The following is a 27,795-nucleotide window of genomic DNA, read 5'->3' as shown; positions in this document are numbered from 1 at the left end:
GCGACGCATGCTTAAGTGACGTTGATTATAATGATACCGTTGATGATTCCTCATTATTCCCCAATCCCAAATGCTTTCTGCGAGAGCTTTCATGTCTGTGTCATAAAGGGGTGTGCACACCTGCCGAGTGGAAGTGCGCCAGTGGCGAATGCTTGCCAGAAAACCAAAGGTGCGACGGGATAACGCAGTGCAGCGACGGATCCGATGAGGATCGATGTGGTAATTATATGACATAGCTTTCGCCCGCAATCGTCCACAAAAATGGCCTTCTCACTGCTCTTGCTCGTTAGCCACAGTCGCACGCTGCAAAACTTTTACAGATTTACATCCCCCTCTTACGAGAAGAGTATCGCAGGTCCCCATTTATTCATGATTCGCTAGAATCCTCGAATGATTTCTTATCCACTCAGATGTGATATTAATTATACGGCATGTTACGAAATTCAAATTTGAATTATCTAATAATGTATCTCCTATCTTAATTAATGCCTGCATAGAGTAATGGAAAATTAATTACTTTATTTTTATGACTTGTGTACAAATTAACTGTTTTTGTTCGTTATACAATAACAGCATCATTATTCCCATCTTAATCTGAATATCTCGAGCCAAGAGCATATTTGAGTGTATTTGTTATTGAGTGTCGTTAAAATCCTAAAATCCCCACATCAAAACTTATAATACTCTGCATGGAACGATTTTTTACTCGACATCGCATTCTTCTTTTGCAAAAGGAGTCTCGCATGTTGCATTTTATAAGTATGGCGCACGTGTCTCTCTGGGAATATAACCGGGTGTGTATGAATATTCGGAAGCGCATGATAAAAAAACTCCCGTAAGTAGATCACGATAATATTAATTGGACGATGCAAGAAGAGTGAATATCCCGATGAGTTCACGTGAGGATTGACCGTTCTACTGTACACTTTGCCTTAGAAACTTATTAGAGCAGAGTGGCTGGTGTACTCGGCAAAGTACAATAATATACGACTAACAAGGGTGACAAGCAGCGTCTATTGCGTATGATAAGAAACGCGTAATAATTCACGCGAGCATCCCCACGTTTGTGTTTAACACTCAAATAATCGTAGAGACTTTATTACTCATTATCTTTATCGGTCTAACAGTATCGTTGATAGAAATCTCTTCGAGAAGATAAATCAAACTGAATAATTTTTTCAATAAATACATATAATTGAGAAGTATATATATTATCAATGGTAATAAATAAATTTGCTAGTAAATAAATAAAAATCATAAAATCCGTAATTAAGCGACCCGACTGGCCAGTTTACATTAAACTCACCGTGAGTTAGAATAAATCTGAACTGGCCAGTCGGGTCGCTTAATTTCGAATTTTATTATTTTTATATATATTATATTTAATGCTATGTGCGAGGTTTTATCCTTCGAGGAAAGGATTATAAAGAGAAATCTGAATAACGGTACACTGTAAGATCAATATTTGTTGAAATATAGGTATTTCCCTTCTTGCATTATCTCCGTCAGCTACAAGTGAAAGAATTAAAGCAATTTGCATACCGTTGCGATTACCCAAGTGTTAACAAAATAAGTTATTGTCATACGTGTGTCAGTTTCTCTAGTCTTACACGTTATTCGATTATCTTGAGCAAATACGGGACCCTGCAGTGGTAAGGCCATTTTTTATTCTCTCTCCCTGCCCCCCCCCCCCGTATGGGTAGCATGCACGATAATACTCGACATGGAACTTGGTAATTATTGTAGTAACCGAATGTCCGGCTGGGTGGTTTCGATGCAACGATGGATTGTGCCTCGACATTAAGAGACGTTGCGATGGCCGGCCGCATTGCTTGGACGGCTCCGACGAGATCAATTGCCCTCGTAACAGTGATTTTTAATTTTGCTTTATTTCACGTGCCGAGGACGATATAGACCTAAGCCACACGCCTGGAATCACGACTTGATATAGTAGTTCCGACTGAAGGTGCTGCTTTTTAGTTACCTTTTACTTGAATGACATAGCAGTATCTTCGATAGTGTTGCATTATCTACAAGTTAGAGCACAAGTCAAAGCTATTTATTATGAAATTCTTCATTAATTTCGTCGTTTTTTTTTTTTAGTCACATTGGACACTTGCATTTTGTTACTTAGGTCTGTGTCCTTCTTAGCGCATTACTTATGTTGATGATAGTCCGCACGAAGAAAGCTTACCGTTAATTTAACAATTAGTCAACGAGATTTGATAGCACAAATAGACTCTGTAATTATAGTTATAGTATCAATCGAAATGGTAATTTTTCTCCATGCGCTATTCTATTCTTAATCTCTCTCTCTCTCTCCATAACATTACTTCCTCCTCTTTTGCCCCTCTGAACTATTTTCCATCAGCATTCTCATCATGGGTCATAATACTTCCTGCGACGTATGGTATTCTTGTTATGGGCATATGATACTTATTCTTAGCGAATTAACAGTGAATGAATGCGACCGATTGCCAATTCATTTGCTCGTGAATCATTTTTGCGTGATTTCATCGTAATGTTACTAAAAAGGTGCTCAATGATGTGTGTTTCAGTGTTCGAAGGCTTGAAATAGATACAGGATCAAGTGCCGCGACTGTCAAACTTGTCTCTCTTCATTTCTCGGCACTTGAGCTTATTTCCATTTCAAATCTTCATTTCGTTTTCTTTATCTTTGTCAATAAAGTTCCTCAATTCTAACATGGCGAAATTGGCTTTTCCGCTCTCGCGCGTATTATCGCGAGACAAAAATCGCAGACTTAGTTTCTGAAGGGTAAGTTTGCGTGCTCCACCTTTCGCGTCGTTTCGCTTGCACGGCGAGACAAAGACAAAGGCAGAAAGATGCAGCATGCGAAGCTCAATCGAAATCCAATCGGGCGTTCAGCCGATCTTCTGAGTAAGACACTTGTCATACACGATCGACTTCTCCGCGAATCTCTCACGCGAGATGTCGATCGTGCGAGACGTTAATAAACGACGGTTACGCGAAGGCTCCTGCAGCTGCAGCAATTGCAGCAGGCGGCAACTGCGACGGTGCCGCCGGCCGGCTCGTACGACTTGTCGCGCGCACGTCGGTGTTCAAGTCGGCAATTAAGAGGCTGTGTAACTAATACGGGCGCACGGGCGTGTACACACGTACGCGGAAGCTGTTAATCTCATTTCGTCGCCCTGTATCGACCGTTCGGGCACGTTTTAGCCGGACGTTGACTGGCCATTAACTCGAAATACCGACGTGTCGCGGCATCACTTGTCGTAGTCCAGTAGTCACCTCTGGAACGACTCTGTCAATGGACGGATGAATCGAGAAATCAATTCGTCGGGGGATTCATTCCCGCGAAACTCGACTGCCGACCGCGGAACTCGGGAATTGCTTTCGAAGTGTTCGAATACCTTCCTAATCCTCTTTATCGTCGCACTGACTTAGCAACGTGATTAAAGTGGCGAACGTGGGAATTAGCTTCAACGTTTTCTTCGCCGAGAATAAACAAGTTATTTTACAAATCTTTAATTGCGCTCTGAAAATATCAGTATAGCTACAATGGAATGAAATGAAGAGAGAGGAATAGGAACACCCGAATACAAACAATGATAAAGCCAAGTTTCCCGTTTCGCAGTTTGGAGATTCGTAACTTCCCGAGAAATGAATTCCCGAAAGTAAATCCCTTTCGATTCGTCTCTCCCTTTGATATGTGGTCAACGATTTCTCTTTTTATGTTTTAGCATTATACGTATCTTGTTACATTTTAGTCGAGACACAATGAGATAACAATAAAGATCTTGAGGGACAAGTCGATAATTAAGAAACGACCGGTTCATCGTTATCATTGTTATATTCTTACATTTACCGGTCTCACTCGTATATTTCACTGTGTCTTGGTTCTTATATAGCTGTTTGTGCCTTGGATATTGGATACTCAATAACATATACTTGCGTACATAACATACATCTTGATTACGCGCTCTGACTTCTTGACATGCATTTTGCATCGATTATGGATGGGATCGAACTAACTCTACCTATTCTTCACTTCTCTCTGTCTTTCTATACTTGTCTATCTGTATCTATTTACTATCTATCCGTCTATTTTCAGCACCAGGTTGCCTGATCTTTGAATTGCGCATCTACTTGTATATATACATATCTATATATATATATCAGTGTATACAAATTGCATATGTATATATACCTTTCTCTGATACCCTTTTACCTCCGGTTATTTACGTCTCCGCAATTTTCCACGCCGCGCGCTGACGCGTGCACAAACCGCGCTCCGCTGCCGTTCCCGTATACAGCGCGTTAAAAGCTCGCGACTGACGTAACGCGAACTTTTGTAAATGTCACGTTTTGCGCGGTGGTCCTCTGCCACGTTTGAGAAACTAAGTTTAACCTGTTTATTAATATATAGAAAAAAAGGCCGCACACGCGTTCCCCGTGAAAAGGTCCAAGTGGGACTGGGTTTAATATAAATTGTAAAACGACATTTATACGCGGGGTTCGTGTTACTATAAATTTCTCAGATTACGATACGGTTTAGCGAAATATGGCACGACCACGCGAAATTATATAGATCGGAACGTCTGAAAATTATACGGCCTTTTAACAATTTTGTTCTCTCTCGGTGATTGTCGTTTAATCAACCGAGGTGAATGCGTGCACGCGGCATCGCGCGCGGCGCCGTCTCCGTGTTTCTTGAGATAATACGACCACGCGGCAATGTGCACGATATTTATTTGACGAGGTGTGCGCTCCGGCGCACTTTTTATCGCCCCTCGTCCATCGCAGGAGGAAGCACCACCTCTCGCGGGACTCTTTAGCGATCGATAATTATCGAAGGCACTTGGTCAGCCTCGCGCATCTAATTTCCTCCGTGCAAGGGGTGAGGGTTTAACACGCCTGCATTGCACACATCGAAGCCGAGGTGTTCGCAATGTTTTTTCCGGCTGACTCATACCGAGGGGGTGGTATTCTTCCGCGGCACCTCGCCTCGATGACCTGGCGAGACAGGAAGAATGGCCGCCCGCGGAATGATTGTTATTGCACAAATGTGCCACATTGTGCACATTGTCGCTTCGTACTCCGTTCACACGTGTACAAAAGGATCTTTCCGCGCGTATCGTTTGCGTCCCCTCCCCGCCCTTATTTGCCATTCAACGGAGTTGATTGGTTTTTGCAGACTGCCCCGCCGGTCAACTACCCTGCGACAATGGCGTCTGCATCAATAAGGACTTCTTCTGCGACCACAATGTCGACTGCCTCGACGATAGTGACGAACGAAATTGCCGTAAGGATATCTTTGGATATAGATACATTTTTCCGCTACCTCAACCGAAACTTGTTATGTGTTCGACGTATACATTCAAATATTTTATAAAGCACCCTATACACCCTGTTACGTGGGATATTTTTTAAATAAAGTATATCTATGTGTATTTTAAAATTCGAAGTGTCAACCCGAGGTTTTTCATTGGTCAGATATTTATGGAAAATTCTTTTCTCTGTTCGGCGAATTTTTATTCAAAAATCGCAGCTTCGAATAAACCGCGGTGTCGGTCGTTTCCATTTTTTACAGCGGATAGCGGAGAGACCGGCGGTTCAGGCCAAGAATGCCACCCCGACGACTTCACCTGCAGCGACGGCAGCTGCATACCTCGAGCTGCAGTGTGCGACGGACGTGCGGATTGTCCGCGCGACGAGGACGAGATTAATTGCCATCGAGGTAAGCCAATCTACGGGAAATCGGCGCATCCGGCCGCGATATCCCCCTGCGATTGTCTTCACCGTAAAGATGAGTTAATCTAGGTCCGAGAGAACGATCCTTATCGATAAAATATTCAGAGGATGGATACGGAATTCAGGCCTATATCGATTTAGCCATCGGAACGTATTCGTGAGCCAGGACTTAAAATGGGCGCGTGGATTCGAGGACACGCAAGTCTTTTTCCTCGGTTTATTTAGCCTCGTGTCATTGCCAACACATGTATATAGCGTTGAATAAATAATTTCTCGGGCGAGGTTTAAAATTTAATCCCTCGGTTATATACTTTGCGCAACGAGCAAGTTATTATTATGGTGGTAATCTCCGTAAGCCGCGCGTAGCCTTGCCTCTTTCAAAATCGTCCGTCTAAATAAATCTTACTTCCAAGATTCGAGTCCGAGGGGAAGATGATACTTGGGATATGTGAATAAAGCACGACGCAACCGCGTGTGCTTGTCTCAGAAACTACTTTATTGCATCCGGGCTCGCTTTAAGTCCTGATTACGCGTATACGCGTCCCCGGCGAGAAGAGGGCTTTTTATCCTCGAGATTTTCGGGCGTATACGGCCGTACACGAGTTGCGGCCGCGTCGCCAATACATCAACACCGAACACACGACCGCGTTGATACAGCGCAGCTCAGATTGAGTTACTTCTAGGTGTAGACGCCTCGGAGGGTGCCTCCTCGAGGGGGCGTCCAGAGACGCCGGGGGTGGTAGCCGGTGTGAATCCGGACGATAACGCGGCTTACAGCCCAGACACAGATGCAAATGCTGATGTGCCGCCGACAAATCTGAGCACGCCGAGGAGTTGTGCTCCGGATGATTTTGTTTGCGCCGACGGCACTTGCATCCCCGAAACCCACCACTGCGACCATTTCTACGATTGCCGCGACTTTACCGACGAACAGTACTGCTTCGGTTAGATTATTTGTAGATCTCGAAAATCTGGTGACACGCACACCCCACGCGTCGAAGTCTCGCGCGATTCCGTTTTCTCTCTCCCCCGACACGCGGCCCCGTTGATCAAATTTCGCGACTACGGCGAAGAAGTCGTTCGTACGTCGATGCCTCGACGTACGAACAATTTTTCGTGTATTTATGAATTTATATTGGCATTATACTGTCGGCGTGAATAACATAAATAAGTTTTATGCAAAAGAGAAAATTAGTTCTGTCTATATTCTTTTTAATAATTATCATTTTAATGGTATTTTGGTTGTCGCGTTATTTCACTATTGGAAAACTGATTTTAACTGATTCGATTTTCAGTTTGTAATAAATATTCCCAATGTTCCAATTCTTGAATAAATTTCTGTGACATTTCTCTGTAAATTTATTCTTTTCATAAGTTATTGGTATTTTTCTTAAACATTTTGTCTGGTCCATTTAAATGTCAAAATTCTTATCCGCGAGATATTTTTAAGTACCCGAAAGCACCAGATTCTCTTAGATCTATGTCCTTTTCTGCCAATCTGTGTTAGCAGCTGAATAGAAGATGTGTAGGTTGTTCCAGTAGAGACTTGATTATATTTCTGAAACTTATAATCGCAGTCTTATATTACTTATTACCCGGCGCATCTTTATAAACAATAGTGCATCTCTGCCTGACGTAAAATTTAGATCGTTTATTTTTCTCGTAGGTAGAACGTTTGGTATATAAATCCTATTTGGCATGCACATATCACGAGGAAAGTACATTTTTCACCTGTATATTTTTGCACGTTACATTTCAGCAGAAAGAAAAGAAAATAATTTAAAGAAATGACATTTGACGCCATTATTTAATAACGTCCGCGTGTATCATTGGTCGAAATTGACAAATTTATATGTAAATTATATATATATAAATGGACTAGAAATGTCTTTCCTCTTGAGTTCCATATTGAAGTTATATTGAATGACGAATTATATATAAGTGTTCGTAGATGACGATCAGTGCACACAGTATAAAAAGATTAAAACGTGTAAAGATAACGTTGCATCAGCTCGTCGATTCTGTGCTGTGTGAACTGATTCCCCGATATACGGTCTAGATTCTGGACCAAAGCTGTCTCCAAAATTGGTGACGGTATGCCGCTAAAAAAAAAAGGCGAGGCGAACTAGAAAGGACGCCTAGTGAGACAGCTCTGTTCTAGATTACGTTTAACAGTCTTTTCTAGGTAATGAAAGTCTCTTTATCTCCATCGTATTTATATTTCGACGTTAGATCATTGTTTAGATTAGTAATGACGGACATATGATGGCTCCATTGGCTGACCTTTTACATGTATCTGTGTCTCATCTATATCGTTTCTTTAACGGACCGACGACTCACGGTTGTCTCGTTAATGTGCAACGCAATATTCTTATTTTAGGATGCTCGCGGGACCAGTTCCAGTGCGCCAATGGAGATTGCATCCGCGCCGATCAAAGGTGCAACGGATACATCGAGTGCGCCGACGGTTCCGATGAACCGGAAGAATGCGGTGAGGAGGAAATCAGCAATATACTCGCGTTATTTTAAAAATGATAATTTAATAATATATTTAATAATTTTTAAATTAATAAAATCGATGAAAGAAAAAAGAAAAGTCGCGGTACACAACCAGACGCAGATCCGTATATATCAACGTAACTTCGAAATAACTTATAAACGTAGAGTTGCTGTGAGACGGCAGTTTAATATACTGCAGTTCTTTAACTGTATCTCTTAAATCTTATTTTTAATTTTAATAAATTTAAATCTAATTAAAATATTTCTTAAATCTCTTTTCACTTGTGTTTTTTTAGAGCCGCCAGAACCATCACCGTCAGGTCGATGTGCCGCGGATCAATATATGTGCATTTCGGATAGAAGGTGTGTTCCATCGTCCTCCGTCTGTAACGGAATCTCAGAATGCCGAGATGGTTCCGATGAGCATAATTGCGGTAAGTTATCGATACGTTTCAATAATAACAGCCCTCGTATATAAATACGTTAAATAAATATATTAAATCGCCAAATAATAGCGCTAGACGAGATCGCGAATTCTACTTTGAATTGTTAAATAAGAATTAATAAAATTGACGACGCGGCTTCCTGACTTAACTCTCGGCTAGTCGTCAAGATAGTCTAAGAAACTCTGCGAAAACGCAGCATAATGACACTCGCACATTTAATGACGAAACTAAAGATCGCGAATGCTCGCACGGGGAATGGAGATGCAAGAGCGGCGATTGTATACCTGAACACCAACGTTGCGATCGCCGGATCGATTGCCCGTACGACGACAGCGACGAGTTGGGCTGTCACTATAGGGCGACGCAAAGAAATCATAGTAGGTGCAGCGCGCACGAATGGATGTGCAATGACGGTCATTGCATCCCGCTGCATCAGCGATGCGACAAAAGGCTCGACTGTCCTAGAGACATGTCCGATGAGATGGATTGCAGTTATGATAATTGTGAGTCCCTCCCCCCCCCCTGTAGTTAGTCATCCGGAGAGCGGAGGCCGCCTTCGGGAAAAGGGGACCGCACAGCCGGCCGATAACACGCCATGCGCTAATCAATAATACCTTGTAAATATCCATGACACCGTAACATAATATCTGCTGTAACGTAATACTGTAATGTTTTATGTAACACTAAAAGGTATTTATTATCCCCCGTTTGCAGCGGATGAGATACAAGCAAATGAGTTCTGTATTGTATTTCCATCATTTAAATTACAATTCCGCTTTTACCCGATAATATACACACTTTTAATCTGAGAATAACAAATATCTATTTTGTAATAAATAATACGAGGGGTGTACTATGAACGCTCTCTCTTTCGATTCTTGCGGCGGTTTATGGTAGAGGTAGACATTACACTGTGTATCATATTTTCTATATGAAATTAATAACTGAATTAAAAAATATAGGATTGCATTTCCTTGTAGACGAAAAATGCGGAGAGGTGCCGGGTAGAAATTAACATAGTTAATAACACGACCGTTGATTCTGTATATACACTTATTAATCATTAATCATGATTACTCTGATACTATTACCATTACTTATTACTGACTTATTATTGTCGTTCGTGCGTAGATACCGACGGAACATCTGATCTTAGACTGAAGACGTATCCCAGTGAACAAGTGATTAAAGAAAGTAAGTATTACAGTTTCTTTTTATTAAGCTGTGTACGGATTTGATGATATGTTGTAAATGCATTTGTTGCAACTTCAATTTTTGTAGTCAATAGTTATCACCTAACAAAAATATCTCAATAATCGAACATCTTAGTTATCTATAGGTATGAGAAAAATTAACACAAAATAATAGTAAGCAACAAGTGCCGCGTTGCCGACAAATTATAGAGTCTCCCAAAAGAAAATTTAATTAATGAATGTGTTTGTTATTTTTTTTTCTTGCCTCGGCCAGACCCGGCGAAGCAAGGTAAGACTTCTCAAAAAGTATAAGCTGCAAAAATCATGCTAAAATGGGCTAAAATAATCTTCATGAATCATTAGATGCGCAAAATTGGAAATATTATTTCAGTGATATACGTATTATCGCTTTTTATGATCTTCTGTTGCAAACGCTTTTCTAAGCAAGATAAGCAACACAATTTTGATCTTAAAAAAACTTTCGATAAATTCTCTGATTATTAAATATAATTTAATGTTTGACATTTTGTTTCGCAGATATACATACACATATTGCAATCATAAAATTACAAAAACCACATTTATTTCTAAGAAATGCAATTTTTATATACAATTTAATCAATAACCGAAAATTACAATTAGTAATATCGTATGAAGCCATGCTTGCAAATATTAATTGTGCATGATAGCTAATGTCGTTCAGAACAAGCAAATTTTGGGCTACAAAACTATTTATAAAATCTCTTCGATTACCGGTGTCTAATCCTGATCGTGTATTACATTTTATTAATAAGAACTCTCTTTTGACACTAATTTGCTCGAAGAATCTCGATTTCATTATGCCGGATGCCTTGCCTAGAATGTTTTACTTTTTACTATCTACATGCAAAGATCGAGCGTATCGAGTAACACGATTAAGAAAAACTGAAGTGTTGCACGAATTGAAAAACTAACACGTTGTCCGTCATCGTCTCAATTTGAGAAACGGGGACGTCCGCTTGCTTACCGATCACTTACTGACGGGACACTTGACGTACCGCGGGAGTAATGATCCGTAAAGGTGCAATCTCTCGAAACTCGAGCGGAATTTATATCATGCAAAACCGTTCCGATCAGGTCGCGAGGTCGTGTTCCAATGCCGTGACGAGGGTCATCTACGTGCCAGAGTACGTTGGGTCCGCGGCAACGGCCTTCCTCTGCCGCCTGGCAGCCGGGACATCAATGGTCGCCTGGAAATACCCAACATCCAACTGGATCACGCTGGAACGTACATCTGCGAAGCCGTGGGTTATCCGCCGTCCACCCCGGGCCGTCAAGTCAGCGTCGTCCTCACCGTCGAGAAGTGTACGTCCTTTTGTCTTGCCTTCCCGATTTACAGCTATGAGGAATTTTTTTGCGATAAGATACAGCCGTGAGAACCGTTACTTACCAAGGAACGGGCGCCTAGGGTGATTTTTACACCCCAGTATCGAAGAAATAAAGCTTACGTCACAGTACTTAATTTTAATGTGCTTCTTTTGTTTTTTTAAATATTTTTTTAGTTTCTCCTTACTTTTTTCAGAAAATGAGTAAATCTATATACAAATTGTCCTCAAACACTAATAAATTATACAGAATAGTCAAAAATATGCAATATGTAATTAATAACAGTGGCTTTTAATTGGGATGTAAAGATCACCCCTAAAAAATCAGGCGCTCGTTTCCGGGGTAAAATCGAAATTCTTTTTAATGAAGATTTGCCGCGTAATAACAAATTAATTATCACGCAGTTGAGCAACCGGCTACCAGACCGCCGCAAGTGTGCCAGTACGATCAGGCTACCTGCAGCAACGGCGACTGTATTCCCAAATCGTACGTTTGCGATGGTAAATTCGACTGCACCGACGGATCCGACGAGATGCGATGCAGTAAGTATGATAGGTACCAACGAGGCTGGATATATCCGGCATTCATACTTTATGGTGAGAATTTCACGCGTCCTTTTCGACAGGTCCGCACGGATGCGAGCCCAACGAGTTCCGCTGCAATAATAAGCAGTGCGTCAGCAAGTTGTGGCGTTGCGACGGCGACAAGGACTGCGCGGACAACAGCGACGAGGAGAACTGCGCGCCGTCTCCCCCGGGATCCCCGTGCCGTTACAACGAGTTCGCCTGCAGCAGCAACAAGCAGTGTATCCCGAAGAGCTACCACTGCGACATGGAGCGTGACTGCTTGGACGGCAGCGACGAACTTGGATGCTGTTAGTATCGATGGGAATTTTATGAGCGCGAAGCATCAATATTTTGTCGCCGATCGTCTGCCGATCTTCGTTTTGCGATTGAAAGTTAAATGACGGAGTAGCTATAAAACTTTCACAGTCGAACACATTCTAAAATCAATCAATTGGCCTTCTAAAAGTCAAGTACATATTTTATACTTTGATACATTTTACACTATTTTATTAATATGTTTCTATGTTAAGTTTTTGAAAGTTATATTTAGAATGTATCTCTTCTGTTATGAGAGGATCTTTTATTATCTCTTATCATTAACAATTCAATGTGTGTGAGATGTCACTATTGTTGATCATTGTAATATTATTAGCAATGTCTATTTTTATTAACACTATTAACAATGTCTATATCTCATTTGTTCTTGCAGCTCCCGTTTACATCATAAAACCTCCGCCGCCGATGGTCGTCCTTGTGCCGGGCGACATGCTGGTTCTCACCTGCACGGCGATCGGCGTTCCGATACCGGAGATCAACTGGCGTCTCAACTGGGGACATATTCCCGCGAAATGCACAAGCGTGTCCACCAATGGAACGGGCACGCTGACATGTCCGGACATACAACCGGAGGACCAGGGCGCGTACTCGTGCGAGGCGTTGAACGTCGGTGGCTTCGTCTTCGCCGTGCCGGATGCCATCGTTGTCGTGAAGGAACGCGGGAATGTCTGTCCGAGGGGCAAGTTCAATTCCGAGGCGAAGACCGCCGAGGAGTGTATCTCGTGCTTCTGCTTCGGCGTCGCCACCGAGTGCCGCAGCGCCAATCTCTTCACTTATCAGATCCCGCCGCCGTTCGACCGTCAAAAGATCGTGTCGGTCGAGATCGTCCCGACGATTAAGATCCACGGCGACGTCAGCAACCAGATATCACAGATTCGTCCGCTCGGTCGGGATGGCGTTCAGCTGCTAGAGTCCTTTAGCAACGATCTGAACATCTACAACAATCCCTACTTTGCGTTGCCGGAGACCTACCACGGCAGTCAATTGAAGTCCTACGGCGGCTATTTAAGATACTCGATCCGCCACAGCGGCAACGGCACGCCGAACAACGCACCCTCCGTCATTCTAAGCGGTAACAATTACATCCTGATACACAAAGGTGAAGAGCCAACGCCGGATTACGACAACGAGAGGTCCGTCAGGTTCTTCTATGGCGATTGGTACAAGCAGCAAGGAAGAAACGAGGTTCTGGCCTCTAGGGAGGATATTATGATGACGCTGGCGAACGTGGACAATATTCTTATAAAGTATGCATCGAGCCTAGGATATCACCGACGACGAAGAATGATTAGAATAATTTTTTTTTAATACTTTTGATATGTTTTAGAGTAAAATACGACGACTCGCCGCAGCTGGACGTTCGTCTCACCAATATCGTTGTGGACACCGCCGATGCAAGAAACACCGGTCTAGGAACCGCGTCCTTCGTCGAGGAATGCCAATGTCCTACTGGTACGATATTTCTTTAACAATTAATCAGATATTTGAGTAAAACAAATTCCATTTGTTTTATTGATTATCTTAATCGTCTTCAAGGATACACCGGTCTGTCTTGCGAGCACTGCGCACCTGGTTATCTGAGACGCGAAAGTGGACCGTGGCTCGGGCAATGTTACAGGGATGAACCACCGTGCCCTCCGGGATATTACGGCGATCCTTCGAGGAACATTCCTTGCCAGATTTGTCCTTGCCCGCTTACCAACCCGTCGAATCAGTAAGACGCGAATGGATACCTTAGCGATAAGTTTTGAATCAAAACACTTTCATAATTTGTTAACATATTATAAATAGGTTCGCCCGCACATGTCATCTTGGTTCTGACGGCCAACCCACGTGCGATTGTCCTCCTGGCTACGTTGGACGCAGGTGCGAGCAATGTGCCGTCGGTTATCAAGGGAATCCTCTTATTCCCGGAGATATGTGCGTTCCGCTTCAACAATGTGATCCTAACGGCAGCCTTAGTCCTAACGCTGATCCTCACACCGGAAAATGTCACTGCAAGGTATATAGCATGCTGATAAATAGCGCCATTACTATTGTTACATACGAGTAATTTTGTACAGGATGCCTCAGAAATCGCGTGTTTTTTCTCAATCACGTAATCTCACATGAGAAACGATTTCTTTCTGTAAATAAATATAATAAACGCGCAATTTATCCACTGACACTTCGTCAAAAAATCTATGCGGGATAAATTGCGCGATTCCCCAGATACCTCGCGTAACGATTTTTATTGTTGTTCTTGCATCCATCTTTCGTGGATTCTTTTTAACTTTAAAAATGTAAGTACATTATACAGTTCTTCTATATATGTAGATATATAATAGATCGATGTTTAGGATAAAAATGACAACGTCGCGATCGACAAGCACTGTCTATTCTCTAATATTTCCTCTTTCAGCAATACGCAACGGGTCTCACTTGCAACCAATGTAAGGCGAATACCTTTAATCTGGCCTCCACAAATCAATTTGGATGCATAGCTTGCTTCTGCATGGGCATCACCAACAAATGTGTCTCCTCCAACTGGTACAGGAACGAGGTACGACAAAGATATCACATCTGTTTTTATCTTTGCTTCAAAAAAGTCTTTTTATTACGAGAAGCTGCACAAGCGAGACTTTATATTTTATAAAAACCTTATCATAAAACATAAAATCGGCTATTCTACACAACTTTTTTTTATAGAAATATAATAATTGATTAACATAAAAATTTTAAATAAATTATTCTCACGTTGCAGATTCGTGTATCGTTCACCAACTCAATTCGAGGTTTCTCTCTAATCGAATCTAAGAGCACCGACGGACCAGACATTGTAGAGGGAATTCATCTGAACGCCATCAACAGGGAGATAGTTTACAACGAGTTTCCCAACCGTGGTAACAATGATGTATATTACTGGCAATTGCCCAGCATTTTCCTAGGGGATCAAATAACATCCTACGGCGGCAATCTCAAGTACACCGTTAGATACGTGCCCTCTCCGGGCGGTCAAAGTTCAAGGAACAACGCCGCGGACGTCGAACTAATCAGCGTGAGTGCACATTCGCGAGTCTTAATCCGCGTGCTTGACGATGAAGATATAACAGAAATGACTTAAAATGTATACAGGCTAACGACATCAACTTGCTCTACTACTCTCGTGAGTCTCCCGAGCCTAACTCCCAGCAATCGTTCACCGTGCCATTGCTCGAGCAATATTGGCAACGTACTGACGGAACTCAGGCGGACAGGGAGCACCTTCTAATGGCGTTAGCGGATGTACGAGCTATCAAAATCAAAGCCACTTACACGACGCATACAGACGAAGCTGCGTAAGTACTTTACACATTCTTGATATTATTGATATTATCAAATCTTACATTTTTAATTATAATGACAACTAATAAATAAAAAATGATTATCTTCTAAGCTCCTTAAAAGAATATAAGAATTTTTATAAAATAGATGGATAAAATTTCCAATATTTTAAAACAATAGTTGCGGATTTATTTGATGTTCTATTAAAATAAAACTAAAAACATATTTACTTCAAAAGATTTCAAGACCTTGGTCATTATCGCGATTTATCAAGCGATGTTATATATGCTTCAGACTCTCCTTCGTGTCTTTGGACACCGCCGAAAAATACAACACAGGTAAGGCTCGTGCAGTTGAAGTTGAAGAGTGTACTTGCCCCGCCGGCTACAGAGGACTTTCGTGCGAGGATTGCGACGTTGGTTACACCCGGGCCATCGAAGGTCTCTACTTAGGCATCTGCGAGGCGTGCAACTGTAATAATCACTCGAATCAGTGCGATCCTGAAAGTGGCACTTGCGAGGTAATAAAAGCAATTTTAATCAAACATTTTAATCAAGCGATAACGTTACATTTTAATAATATAATTGAACTCTTTTTTTAATGGATTATATACAAGAAATTTTATCGAAATAGCTATATTGCATCAATAACCGCTTGATTTAAATGCAGTATTTTTTTCAAAATACTGTTTTATCTTATCGATAAATATGTTATAAATTATAAAATCTGAAAATGAAAATTGCACTAAAGTTAAAATTTTATAAAAATATAACTATGTATAAATATGCAGATAGATATTTAGAAGTAATTGCTGTAAAAATTGGCTATGAAAACCTTGGCAGAATTGCGCTCATCATACCACCGGCGAGTTCTGCGAGCTCTGCGAACCGGGATACGAAGGAGACGCAACCCGAGGCACGCCGAACGATTGCACGTATGGAAGACCGAGACCCGAGCCATGCAGATGCAACGAGGCTGGTTCACGCGGCGCTTCTTGCGTCGACAGCCGATGCGAGTGCAAGAGGAACGTCGAGGGTCCAGAATGTAATCGATGCCGCCCGTCGACGTACGGATTACGCGCCGAGAACATTGATGGATGCATCGAGTGTTACTGCAGCGGGGTAACTGATCAATGTCACGAGAGCACATTGTACGTACAGCAAATACCGATGTGGGTATACGACTCACATCACGGCTTCACTCTCACGGATTCGTAAGTACACGCATTTTATTTCTTTCTAGAATAGCTTTTCAAATTAATATAAGCATGAATAAATTTTATTAATTTTTTCTCTGTCTTGTTCTGATAAATAAAATTTATACATATATATAATATTAAATAAAATTAGAATTTTTTGATTTCGTGTTTTTATGTAGGACTAGACGCGACATAATCGACGACGGCTTCGAGCTAAATGTGGCAATGAATGAAATCGGCTATCGATATCCGGATAGTAGAAGCCACAGACTGTTCTGGTCGCTACCGAGCGTCTTCACCGGTAACAAAGTTAAGAGTTACGGCGGAAACTTGACTTTGACGCAGCATATCACCGCGTATCCTGGCGCTCAGAGTTATAAGGATCAAGACATTCTACTGATTGGCAACGGCATTACATTGTTCTGGACGAACCCGGTGGAAGTTCAACCCGAGATTCCGCTGGTACGTAGAGTCTCTCTGACGTTTTATAAACTTCACCGGAAATCTCTCGCAGAATTCAATGTCTGAACTCAAATATTATTTAGTAATTACACTTGACAAAATATTTTTTGACCATATAATTATTCTAATAAAATCTCTTTGTACATTATTTAATTAAACACTGTTATTTAATACATTACACATTTATCATTTACTTTATTTCATTAAATATAGGGCATCAAGCTCTATATGTCTATATAATATAAATTGGAATTTCGACGTTTTGCGATTAGTGACATGTGTATATCTTTCACAGACCTATTCCGTTCCGTTGAAAGAGCACGAATGGAGACGACTGACCATCGAAGGACCGCGCAGCGCTTCCAGGACGGATCTCATGATCGTGCTTTCCAATCTGGAGGCTATTTTGGTCCGAGCATCCCACAGCGAGCGAATGACCGCAACATACATCAGCGACATCAGTATGGACACGGCCGTGGAGAATTTGATTGGAAACCGACGAGCGACTCAGGTCGAGGCTTGTCGTTGCCCGACCGGTTACACGGGCACCTCCTGCGAAACCTGCGCTCGTGGTTATTACAGGGACACCAGCGACCGGACTGTCAGTTACTTGGGCGCGTGCAATCTTTGTCCGTGCAACAAGAACGAAGAGAGCTGCGAGATCAGCAGATCCGGCCATATCAAGTGCCACTGCCTGCCGGGCTTCACGGGACAGTATTGCCAAGATAGTGGTACCGGTAAGTAACAGCGTTTCTTAATATTTGAAATATTACATGCAGAATTACATTAGTTTTCAATCACTTCAGTTTAAAGATAAGATAATTTGAAGAAAAAAAAGTAGTAAATTGGACTAAATTATATTTATAGTGGATACATATATACATATATAGATCACTCTCTAATAGCAAAAAAAAATTAGAGTCAATTCTATTTTATCTAATTTATTATGTCGAATTTAGTTTCGAATATCTTTTTGTGAACGTGAGAGCAAGAGATCTTTTCGTTGAAATTATACTATAATAAAAATCCGTTAAACTCGCCTAAGAATAGTAATAACGACACGTTGGTGGTCAGGTGAACTCATGGTAAGCCTAATGCCCATGCACGGCGAAGTCGAGCCGTACTCCACGATCCAATTTACGTGCAACTATGACTATCCAGACACGTTTTACATCTATTTTAAATTGTCGTCGCTCAACGGATTTCCCATAACTGCGCGGAGCGGCGAAATCGGTCCGATAATGAAGACAGAGAAGGGAGCTGTCCGCACTTGGTTCGTCCATATGGGACATACCCCTTGCAACGTGGAATGTCACATCGTGAATTACCGCGGCGGGGAACTGGTCAAGATTGTGACGTCGATTACGCCAGGTTTGACGGACTACATAGCGAGAGCTTTCGCATCTTGTCCGTCCATCGATGATTCATTGGCGAGGGAGAGCACACGGATCATCATCAACCATGTCTGCGTTTGTCGCTAGGTCATCGTAGATCATTATCAGATCGTAGATCGTCACCAAGTCTGGTGAAGGCACTTCCTTGGGTCGCAGTCCTTGTCACAGTTCCGTAATTTTTTTTTTCGCAGGATTAGTATTTGCGGAAAAGCTTGGCTTTTTTCCCTGGTACATGGTATTCAGTATCACGGACGTCCTGTCGACGTACAGTAAAATATGTGTATCGTAGCAATTAATACAAATGTGTCATTCTTCGAAATAACCATCATTGTAACGATGTCTCGTCAAAATGTGATGGTGGTTGCATTCCTGTGTCACGGACAAATGTCGCTTATTCATTGCAGTGTATCCACAGATTTGCAAGATTCAATAATCGTCCATATCGTCCATATCTTTCTGTTGTTATTCGTCATATCGCGTTAAGCCCTACGATAGTATAAGAGAAAACTGAGAAGAAATCGCGTTCGTTTTCAAATCAATGTTATTTTCATTTTCCTCACAGTCGAACACACTACTACGGAGGGCCCGATATCTCCACCGAGGATCATAGTTTACATACAGGAACCGGAATTCCAGATTGTCCACACCGGAAATACCGTCCGATATCACTGCACAGGCAGATCCAAAGATAGCGTGAGTCCTTCATCAATTCTCTGTTTATAAAATTCTCTTGTGGGCATAATTGCAATCCTTTATTTACGGTTGAAAATAGGACTCGGTGCACATCAGGTGGGAAAAAGAAGGTGGCCAATTACCGCCTGACAGGAGCGTGGAAGATTCGAGTGGATTGTTGGTCATCAGGGATGTGAAGGTATCTGATAGCGGCATATACGTCTGCCAAGTGAGCGATGGAATAAACATTGGATATAAGAAAGTCACGCTGACTGTTGGAGGTACGATTAATTTTAATTGCATTAGAGCTCAATGTAATCTTATATTCTTCGCCGTTATGAGTTAGAGAATAGATAAATCAAGGTTAAATATTATTTAATTCTTACACATTGTATTATTGGATGCAGCATTTCCAAAACACTTGCTGGAAATACCAGGTACAAATCACAACCGTGTTAAATTGTTCGCGAAACAAAACGTAATTTTATGTGTCTTCTTTAAGGAGCCAATCCGGTAGAGCCTAGAGTTGTTATAAATCCATCGTATCAGCAAGTGAGGGAAGGCGAACCGGTTGAGTTCCGCTGCGAAGCCACTGGTAATCCGCTACCCCAATTGGACTGGGTACGAGTGCACGGAAGCATGAGTCCAGAAGCGACATTCTACAACGGCGTATGGAATCTTCCAGCCGCGTCGAAGAACGACGCAGCTGAGTATAAATGTGTCGCTAGGAACAACGTTGGGATAGACGAGAAGACGACCATCTTATACGTTCAAGGTACGGTCAAAATATTCATGTATCTCGGACGTCGCAAGATTGTACCTCAAACTTTTAAATCATACGAGAATTATTATTGAACACTGATTAACGTTAATTTAATAATGTTAATCTGAAACTTACGACTCACACGTGACTTTATTACTGAAGACATTCGTTCTGTGTTACAGACAATCCTAACAAGCCGCCACCTCAAGGCTTGCCGCCGACCATAACTCCGTCCGAATGGACCGGAACCAGCGGAGACGTCGTCAGACTGATCTGCACACCGTCTCAACATGCGAACGTCACCTGGACGAGGTCCGGCGGATTGCTTCCTTATACCGCCAGTCAGCGCGACGGGGTCTTGACGATCACCAATCCCATCCCCGACGATTCCAGCATATACGTGTGCACCGCGACGAGCGTTCGTGGAACGGAGACTAGCACCACCGCCAGGATTACGATAGTGCCCCGTAGAGAACCACCGACGGTCAAGGTCAGACCGGAACGGCAAGAGGTGTCCCAGGGCACGACGGCCGAGGTGCGATGTATTACCAGCGGAGAGCCAGGTCTACAGGTGAAATGGAGCAAGTACACGGAAACGATGAGTAATCGTGTCCAGCAAGTAGGGGACACGCTCAGGATCATTAATGCTCAGGTCTCCGATCGTGGAGTATACATCTGCCGGGTTACTAGCCCCACGGGCAGTTACGAGGCCAGTACCATCATCGAAGTTGAACGTAAGCTCGTAATAAAGCACCTTAAAGAAATAAAACCCGCCCCTCTGAATCTTTTATATATTAGTAATTCATATTCGGATGACAAAGCAAAAAGACGTTTAAAAATATTTGGACAAAATAAACTTTTATTCTCAGAATTGCATGAAAATGCAATCAACATCATAACTGCATCATGATTTCTTGCCAAATCGATAAGAAATTTATTTTTCTTCCAATTTTCCTTTATTATTCTTAATTCTGCAAAAGCGAATCATCTGTTTATTGCAGCTCGCGAAGCTCCAGTTTTAGAACTGTATCCGCAAGATGTACAAACGGTCATTCTCGGCGGTTCCGCTGACCTTCAGTGTCGCGCGAAGGCCGGTTTCCCGGTGCCCGAGTTGCAATGGTCCCGCCAAGACAATCGACCATTCGCTTCCAACATCGAGCAGCTCCCTGGCGGTCTTCTCAGACTGTCGAACATCACGGCGAACGACGGCGGTGCTTACATCTGTTCCGCGTCAAACGAAGTCGGCGCGACGTCGATCATCGCGCATATCGAAGTGCAGTCCATGCCTGTGATCACCATCCTTCCGAAGGATGGTATCTTGAATGTGAAACGCGGAAGTCGAGTCCGTTTGACGTGCAGCGCGAGCGGTTATCCGCAACCCAATGTAGCTTGGAGCAAACACGTAAACGGAATAACTATACAGTAAGTTAACTTCATTATCGTTATGCGTTGTTGTGGCGCTGCTACAATTATCGTACAGCCTCGTGAGGTAGTAAATTGTAGAAATTAATTTTATGTGGTAGGAATTAATGATTATCTTAATAATTAATTTTAAAAACGTAAATCTCTTTATTATTAAAATATAAATTCTGTAATGTCTGAAGCAGTAGGAAAATTGTATTACGCTATATGTAAATAAATTATGGTATTATCTGTTTAATGCCCATTTCTACCAATGCAACTTTAATCTCGGTTTAACTTATTTTATCCTTTTCTAGTTGTAAACTTTAGAAAGAGATACAAAATAAGAGTTAAACCGAGATTAAAGTTAATCCGCATTGATACAAAAATTGACATAAAAATTAAATCTGAATTACGATTTAATTTGATTCTAACAATTTTAATTATTGTTGCATAAGTCTCACATAATAATTTCATGGTATTATCGTGATTTACAGTGATACATATAGCAGAGCAGCAGCTACTCCCTTGAGTGCCGTTTACGAAATATTCTCTGTATCACTCGACGACGAAGGCTCCTACACTTGCCAAGCCACGAACACCGTAGGAATAACCGAAGAGCGTATTCAGATCCGCATCGAGGATGATGACGATGTGCCTTGCACTGGCGACAGAGGCGATATTCCATGCGACGATCAACAGCAACCACAACCTGATGTGTGTATTATAACTCTGTCACCCCGTACCTTTAATACATGATACACAATACGGACATGTTTTTAACGAAAAGTAATTTTACAGAGAGACCCGAACCAAGGGGGAGGAGTGCTGATTCCTAAAGACTACTTGAGAATTCCGAACGGCGGCAAAGTGGAGATGCGTTGTCAGGTGTTTGGACCGGATGGAGATCATATCTATCTAGATTGGAAGAGAAGCGATCATCGTTCCCTTCCAGAAGGTAGCACAGTGCACAATGGAGTATTAAGTATTCCGGTTGTTGATAGGAACGCGGCTGGAGAATACACCTGCTTGGGCTTGGATCCTGCCGGCACCGTACTCTTCCGAGCGAAATCTCATCTTGAAATTATATGTGAGTAACACAAGCTGCATTAAATTAATATGAAAATGAACTGAAAGAATTAAATTTACGAAATAAATAAATTTGAGATCGGCAACTTTTCTTCACAGCTTTCTTTTAAGAACTGCATATGCTATTAATTTCTTTGTTCGATTTTTTTCTAGCTCCGCCAAGAATCGAATTAAATCCAACGCGTCAGACAGTGGGACCTGGAGAAAATCCATCCATAATTTGCACCGCCACGGGAGACGAACCCCTGCATATTGAGTGGGAAGCTATAGGACGCCCGTTACCATATTCTGTATCGCACAGCGGCGGCAACCTACAGTTCCATGGCATTACCTATTCCGACGCCGGCAAATATGTGTGCAAAGCGACGAATCCAGCAGGAACAGCGGAAGCGGTAGCAGAAGTTTTAGTTAATGGTTGGTTGATAAGTAATTCAATTTTTTAAACCTAATACATAAAATGTTTTTCTTTTAAATAATTATATTTGAATATATAAAATATTTTTAAAAATATAAGAAAAAAATATATAACGCAATTACGTATTTTTAAAATGCTTTTCCACGTTAGACATGTTACGTATAAAAAATATAAATTTTGACACAATAAAATGCAATGTGATTTTTTAGTATTTGTATAAAACAATTTCCGCCGTGCATAATACACTATGCTTTTAATAAACATTTGAAAATTGTCGGAGAACAGCGAACTTTACAAATCGACATTTACGATTTACAGAACATCCTTACGATAGTGCAAGGATCCGCGCTGAACAAAGAGACGTGGTAACTCATGCCGGCAATTCTGTACGGTTACGTTGCGAGATGCGTGAACGCGCGACGATTCATTGGACCCGAGAGGGGCAACCCTTGCCGGCCAACGCGCGAATCGGAGAAGATTACTTAGAGCTGACGCAAGTGAAACCGGAAGACAGCGGAAGATACATCTGTCAGGTCCAGACGAGCCGCGGCGTATCCAGCGATTATATTAATTTCAACGTCTCTCGTAAGTTCCGCCGTGTTTTCGCTAAGCCCCGTCGTTTCAGCATCATTTCATAGATTTTTTGCTTTCATTCGACTGCATCTACTGAAGATCGCAGTACACACGCTAAAGGAGTGTTTCGCCTGTTGAGGAATCTTAATTTTTGCCTTTAATTCTTTCGGGATATGCCATAATTTACAATGAGAAGTGTTACTATTATTACAACGTTAATCCCGAAAGGATTAAATCCCAAACTGCTTTTTTTTACCAAATACTTTGCTATATCTGAGCGATTTTTCACCAATAGAACATTTCAGACTGGTCCATCTGAAGATTTCAACTTCTCATTTGGAACGCAACCGGTATAGAACTACCGATTCCACGTTTGTTTTAATAAGAAAGAAATAATCAGCACAAAATTACTTATATCGAAAATTTAAATAATCGCGATTAAAAATATTTTAAATCGGGTTTTCTTTTTTAGTACTAATCCAACGCATCACTCATATCACTAACAAGCGCGCGGCAGATTACTCTCAGGCGATACAAATAGCAAAAGACATCACGGATGCGTTCAAGAAGCGTCCTAAATCCTTTCAGATGTCTCTTGAACTTTTGTATCGTTTGGGCTATTAACGAGATCATATATATATATACATATATTACAAACGTGGTTCCATGAACGTTTCCACAAGTTTAGGTTTTTTTACAAGGCTCGCGTTATGATTTTGAGTAGTTAATTTGCTTGCGGATTGCATGCCAGTGTACCGATCGCAGTGCAGGCACTGGGAGTATCAATGCAGAAGCCTACAATGCATTCCGATGGAATACTTTTGCGACGGATATGTTCAGTGCAACGACGGTACTGACGAACGCTTCTGCCGCAACGCGCGCTATCGCCAATATCTTCAGCGACGACGCGGTTTGTTTTGAGATATATGTGTGTCGTGTGATGTCCCGTAGTTCTCCTACTTGTAGTGAACTGTCCTTTATATTATTGCTTACTGTACGAACCTATGAGGAGAGGATACGGATTAAGGTGGACTCTCGGCCGAAGAGCTCCGGGCTCGGATGATGTATAGACAAGCGAAATAAGATTTTAAAATGTTACCGAGTTTCTCCAGTTAGTTGTCTTTTTATAAAACATGCAAATATATATACAGTGCGGAAGAAGTGCACGCCACCCGTATCCCATCCTTGTCAGCAGCAAATACAAAATATGTGTAAATCAACATATATACACTTCAGACTTTAAGACTTTTTCAGACCATAATTCAATGCTATTTTTTTGCTAGAACTTTTATTCCAAATAGATCGCTATATAATTCTTTTGCAATCTCCAAATGTGCTAATATCACTTTAATGAGGAAAACATTTTTTCATGTACATTTTCTTCGGTCTTATTTATCTATTTACGTAACTTTTCACGACGAATTTCAAACGTAGCTCAGCTATATCGGATAAACCAATGTAATCGGATTTCGCAGTTTATTTTAGAAATCGATCGAAAATTATAGTATTTTCTTCGCAATATACACGATGACGTGCAAAACAGAATATATATTTTCCTAATTTCACGATCAATCTTAACGTATGGCCAACATGTATAATTGGATTCTAGCTGCTGCAGTGGCTTCAGTAAGCATCGAGGTGTCTCAAGATCCAATAAACATCGGCGATACGGTTGACATACATTGCACATACACTGGAACACGCAGTCCACGTTATCGTTGGACGAGACCGAATCACGTGAGCCTGCCAATAAACGCTCAAGAGTACGGCAATATCTTGAGATTAACTAATGTAGCCGTGAGCGATAGCGGACCCTACAGGTGCATGGTAGACACGCCCGAGGGTATACTCGAAAAGGACTTCAATCTGATCGTCCACGGTAATTAATAGACATATATACAACAAATAACGATAGATATGCAGCAAATATATGTATAGATAAAGTATTTACATAAAATATTACATGTATATTCATGTATATATATATATATCTCTCTTTTTTTAAAAAAATATCTATTTTTGTCAATGCTTACTCAAATTGCATACGTTTTACGTAAGTATAAAGTCGGCGAACAATTAATTTTATCGTAATAATTATTGTGGTCAAAGGATTTTATGATTTTATGGTTTTCCAGGTGGAATCCTCGATGAGCCAGCGATTGAAACCAAATTCGCGCCGTACGGGTCAAGTCTGGAAATGGATTGCCGTCTGGATCTCGATCCGCCGATACAATTCCAGTGGAACAAGCTTGGTGGACTTCTGCCGCGTGACAGCCAGACTTACGAGGTACATAAAAAATGCATACTTATCATATGTTTATGTAAAATCGGGAGGACCCCTCACATATCAGTGATAATTATATATTTTTGACAAAATATTACATGCTATTCGATAACTTGGTATTTTTCATTTTGCAGAACAAATTGAAGTTGACTAATGTAAAGGCCGAAGACGCTGGAACATACATTTGCGTCGGAAATAATGGAGAGTCGCGAGTCGAAGTGCCTACGGTGCTGGTTGTAACAGGAGTCGTGCCTAATTTTAGTCAAGCACCCGAAAGTTACATCGCTTTCCCTCCTCTACCCGACTCCTACCTTAAGTTCAACATCGAAATCTCTTTCAAACCAGAAAGTTACGACGGCATTCTGTTATACAACGACGAGTCTGGTCAAGGCAACGGCGACTTTATCATTCTATCTCTAAATAACGGATACCCGCAATTCAAGTAAATAAAAAGATCTTGATAAATACATACAAAATATGCATATGTACAAGTATTATTTCACTTGTCAGGTATCGACTTCATTTGAATTTTGATTCATTACAGAATTATATGATTAAAAAATAATTTTAAACAATTGCCTATTACATATTGGACATTAGAAATTAAGTTGTCCGTTTGCAATGTCGCTTTTTAAATTAAATATTAAAGTTTTCAAATTCAGCATGAAATTGAATGACAAGTGAACAATTTCTAAATACGAGTATTAACACGACGAATTTTTTAATAGATTCAATCTCGGTTCTGGACCAGCTATTATTCGCGCGGATAAGCCTGTTACCCTGAGCGAGTGGCATACCATCAAGATCCAACGTAATCGAAAGGAGGGTACGATGCTGGTGGACGGCGAGGGTCCTTACAAGGTGCTCGCCTTGGGTAGACGCCAAGGTCTCGATCTCAAAGAACCTCTTTACATCGGGGGAGTGCCCAGTTACAGCAGAATCAACAAGCAGGCCGAGGCGAGCACAGGTTTCGTCGGGTGCATCAGTCGACTAGTCCTCGGGGAGAAACAGGTCGATCTGATCGGCGATCAGACTGATAGCGTGGGCATCACGACTTGCGAGACCTGCGCCGAGAATCCTTGCAACAATGGTGGTGTGTGTCAGGAAGCGGCCACGAAGAACGGCTACACGTGCCTGTGCCGAGCCGGCTTCAGCGGCAAGCACTGCGACAATGTTGGGCAATCCTGTTATTCAGGTACTATATGTATAATTTAATACATTTTAATTATTTGTACATTTTGTTATAGATACAATGGTATCTATCAATTTTAATTACGATTTATTTTGTATTAATTGCAATTATTTATTAATTCTTATATCTAAAATTAATCGCATGCATAACATGTGTAGACTTCCTATTATTAACCCTAATCCCTCCAACGTTTTTTCCGCCACTTAATTCCTCCAACCATGCACTTTCGAGTCCCACGCGTTTCTCAGTATGTAGTTAGGGCTTTGAAATTTCTACCTGATGTTCCCTATAACAACTTTTTTTAGAGATGGGGGGATTATTCCATGGCTGTTGGTTTTCCGGTTTTATTGTTTTAATTTAAAGTCTTCAAGCAAGACTCATTACGGATTGAATAATTAATTAAATGGATTGAATAACGTCAGGTGCTTGCGGAGAAGGTAAATGCGTTGACAAGGAAGTCGGCTTCGATTGTTACTGCCCGATCGGGAAGACAGGTTCAAGATGCGAGCATTCGGTGAACATCTACGATCCGGCTTTCCATGATGATAGAGCTTTCATCGCTCACGAGACTCCAAAAGCTCTTAGACGGTGAGTATCGCCGCTCCGATCGAACGCACGTGCACGAACTATTTCTTAGTAAATTGCACTTAGTCGATGTCACCCGCGCACGTAATAGAATATATTTCACAGTCATAGGGATTGCATATCTCATATTATAGACTTATTTTACTTTGAGTTTTTTTAAGTAATTATTTGTACATACCTCACCTATGAAAAATGTATAAAATAAAAGAAATTAATATAGGCAACATTCTGCAAAACTATTTTTTAAATTATTGTAAAATTAGAGAGGTAGCAAGTATAATTGATAATCAATAATAATTATACAGTTAGAAATAAATTTTAATTA

The 27,795-nt window shown here is 41.4% G+C and overlaps 1 protein-coding gene across 30 annotated transcripts in view; it reads left to right on the top strand.

The window, feature by feature from the left end:
• The window catches only part of Trol (terribly reduced optic lobes), a 155,335-nt gene that overhangs the window by 119,969 nt on the left and 7,571 nt on the right, over positions 1–27,795 (top strand). For 12 of the 30 annotated variants that reach the window (XM_071776516.1, XM_071776511.1, XM_071776515.1 and 9 more), the window contains 40 exons: positions 109–219; positions 1,747–1,869; positions 5,178–5,285; positions 5,574–5,720; positions 8,115–8,225; positions 8,530–8,667; positions 8,913–9,182; positions 9,811–9,873; positions 10,147–10,161; positions 10,989–11,216; positions 11,642–11,779; positions 11,863–12,111; positions 12,513–13,386; positions 13,467–13,591; positions 13,676–13,853; positions 13,931–14,141; positions 14,541–14,681; positions 14,883–15,176; positions 15,254–15,456; positions 15,737–15,962; positions 16,285–16,655; positions 16,820–17,102; positions 17,398–17,839; positions 18,177–18,473; positions 19,059–19,189; positions 19,269–19,449; positions 19,576–19,605; positions 19,671–19,943; positions 20,114–20,665; positions 20,933–21,353; positions 21,830–22,049; positions 22,134–22,422; positions 22,575–22,835; positions 23,155–23,421; positions 24,134–24,319; positions 25,019–25,288; positions 25,545–25,696; positions 25,828–26,135; positions 26,422–26,888; positions 27,308–27,473. In XM_071776516.1, coding sequence (XP_071632617.1) covers positions 109–219; positions 1,747–1,869; positions 5,178–5,285; positions 5,574–5,720; positions 8,115–8,225; positions 8,530–8,667; positions 8,913–9,182; positions 9,811–9,873; positions 10,147–10,161; positions 10,989–11,216; positions 11,642–11,779; positions 11,863–12,111; positions 12,513–13,386; positions 13,467–13,591; positions 13,676–13,853; positions 13,931–14,141; positions 14,541–14,681; positions 14,883–15,176; positions 15,254–15,456; positions 15,737–15,962; positions 16,285–16,655; positions 16,820–17,102; positions 17,398–17,839; positions 18,177–18,473; positions 19,059–19,189; positions 19,269–19,449; positions 19,576–19,605; positions 19,671–19,943; positions 20,114–20,665; positions 20,933–21,353; positions 21,830–22,049; positions 22,134–22,422; positions 22,575–22,835; positions 23,155–23,421; positions 24,134–24,319; positions 25,019–25,288; positions 25,545–25,696; positions 25,828–26,135; positions 26,422–26,888; positions 27,308–27,473 — 9,520 coding nt within the window. The remainder of the gene's footprint in view (positions 1–108; positions 220–1,746; positions 1,870–5,177; positions 5,286–5,573; positions 5,721–8,114; positions 8,226–8,529; positions 8,668–8,912; positions 9,183–9,810; positions 9,874–10,146; positions 10,162–10,988; positions 11,217–11,641; positions 11,780–11,862; positions 12,112–12,512; positions 13,387–13,466; positions 13,592–13,675; positions 13,854–13,930; positions 14,142–14,540; positions 14,682–14,882; positions 15,177–15,253; positions 15,457–15,736; positions 15,963–16,284; positions 16,656–16,819; positions 17,103–17,397; positions 17,840–18,176; positions 18,474–19,058; positions 19,190–19,268; positions 19,450–19,575; positions 19,606–19,670; positions 19,944–20,113; positions 20,666–20,932; positions 21,354–21,829; positions 22,050–22,133; positions 22,423–22,574; positions 22,836–23,154; positions 23,422–24,133; positions 24,320–25,018; positions 25,289–25,544; positions 25,697–25,827; positions 26,136–26,421; positions 26,889–27,307; positions 27,474–27,795) is intronic. The other 18 variants (XM_071776523.1, XM_071776522.1, XM_071776521.1 and 15 more) reach the window with 15 other exon arrangements.

This window comes from Temnothorax longispinosus, chromosome 4 (assembly GCF_030848805.1).
Source record: "Temnothorax longispinosus isolate EJ_2023e chromosome 4, Tlon_JGU_v1, whole genome shotgun sequence".
Taxonomy (NCBI): Eukaryota; Metazoa; Arthropoda; class Insecta; order Hymenoptera; family Formicidae; genus Temnothorax; species Temnothorax longispinosus.
The sequence above is the reverse complement of the archived record's forward strand: the minus strand, read 5'-3'. Positions and strand labels throughout refer to the sequence as shown.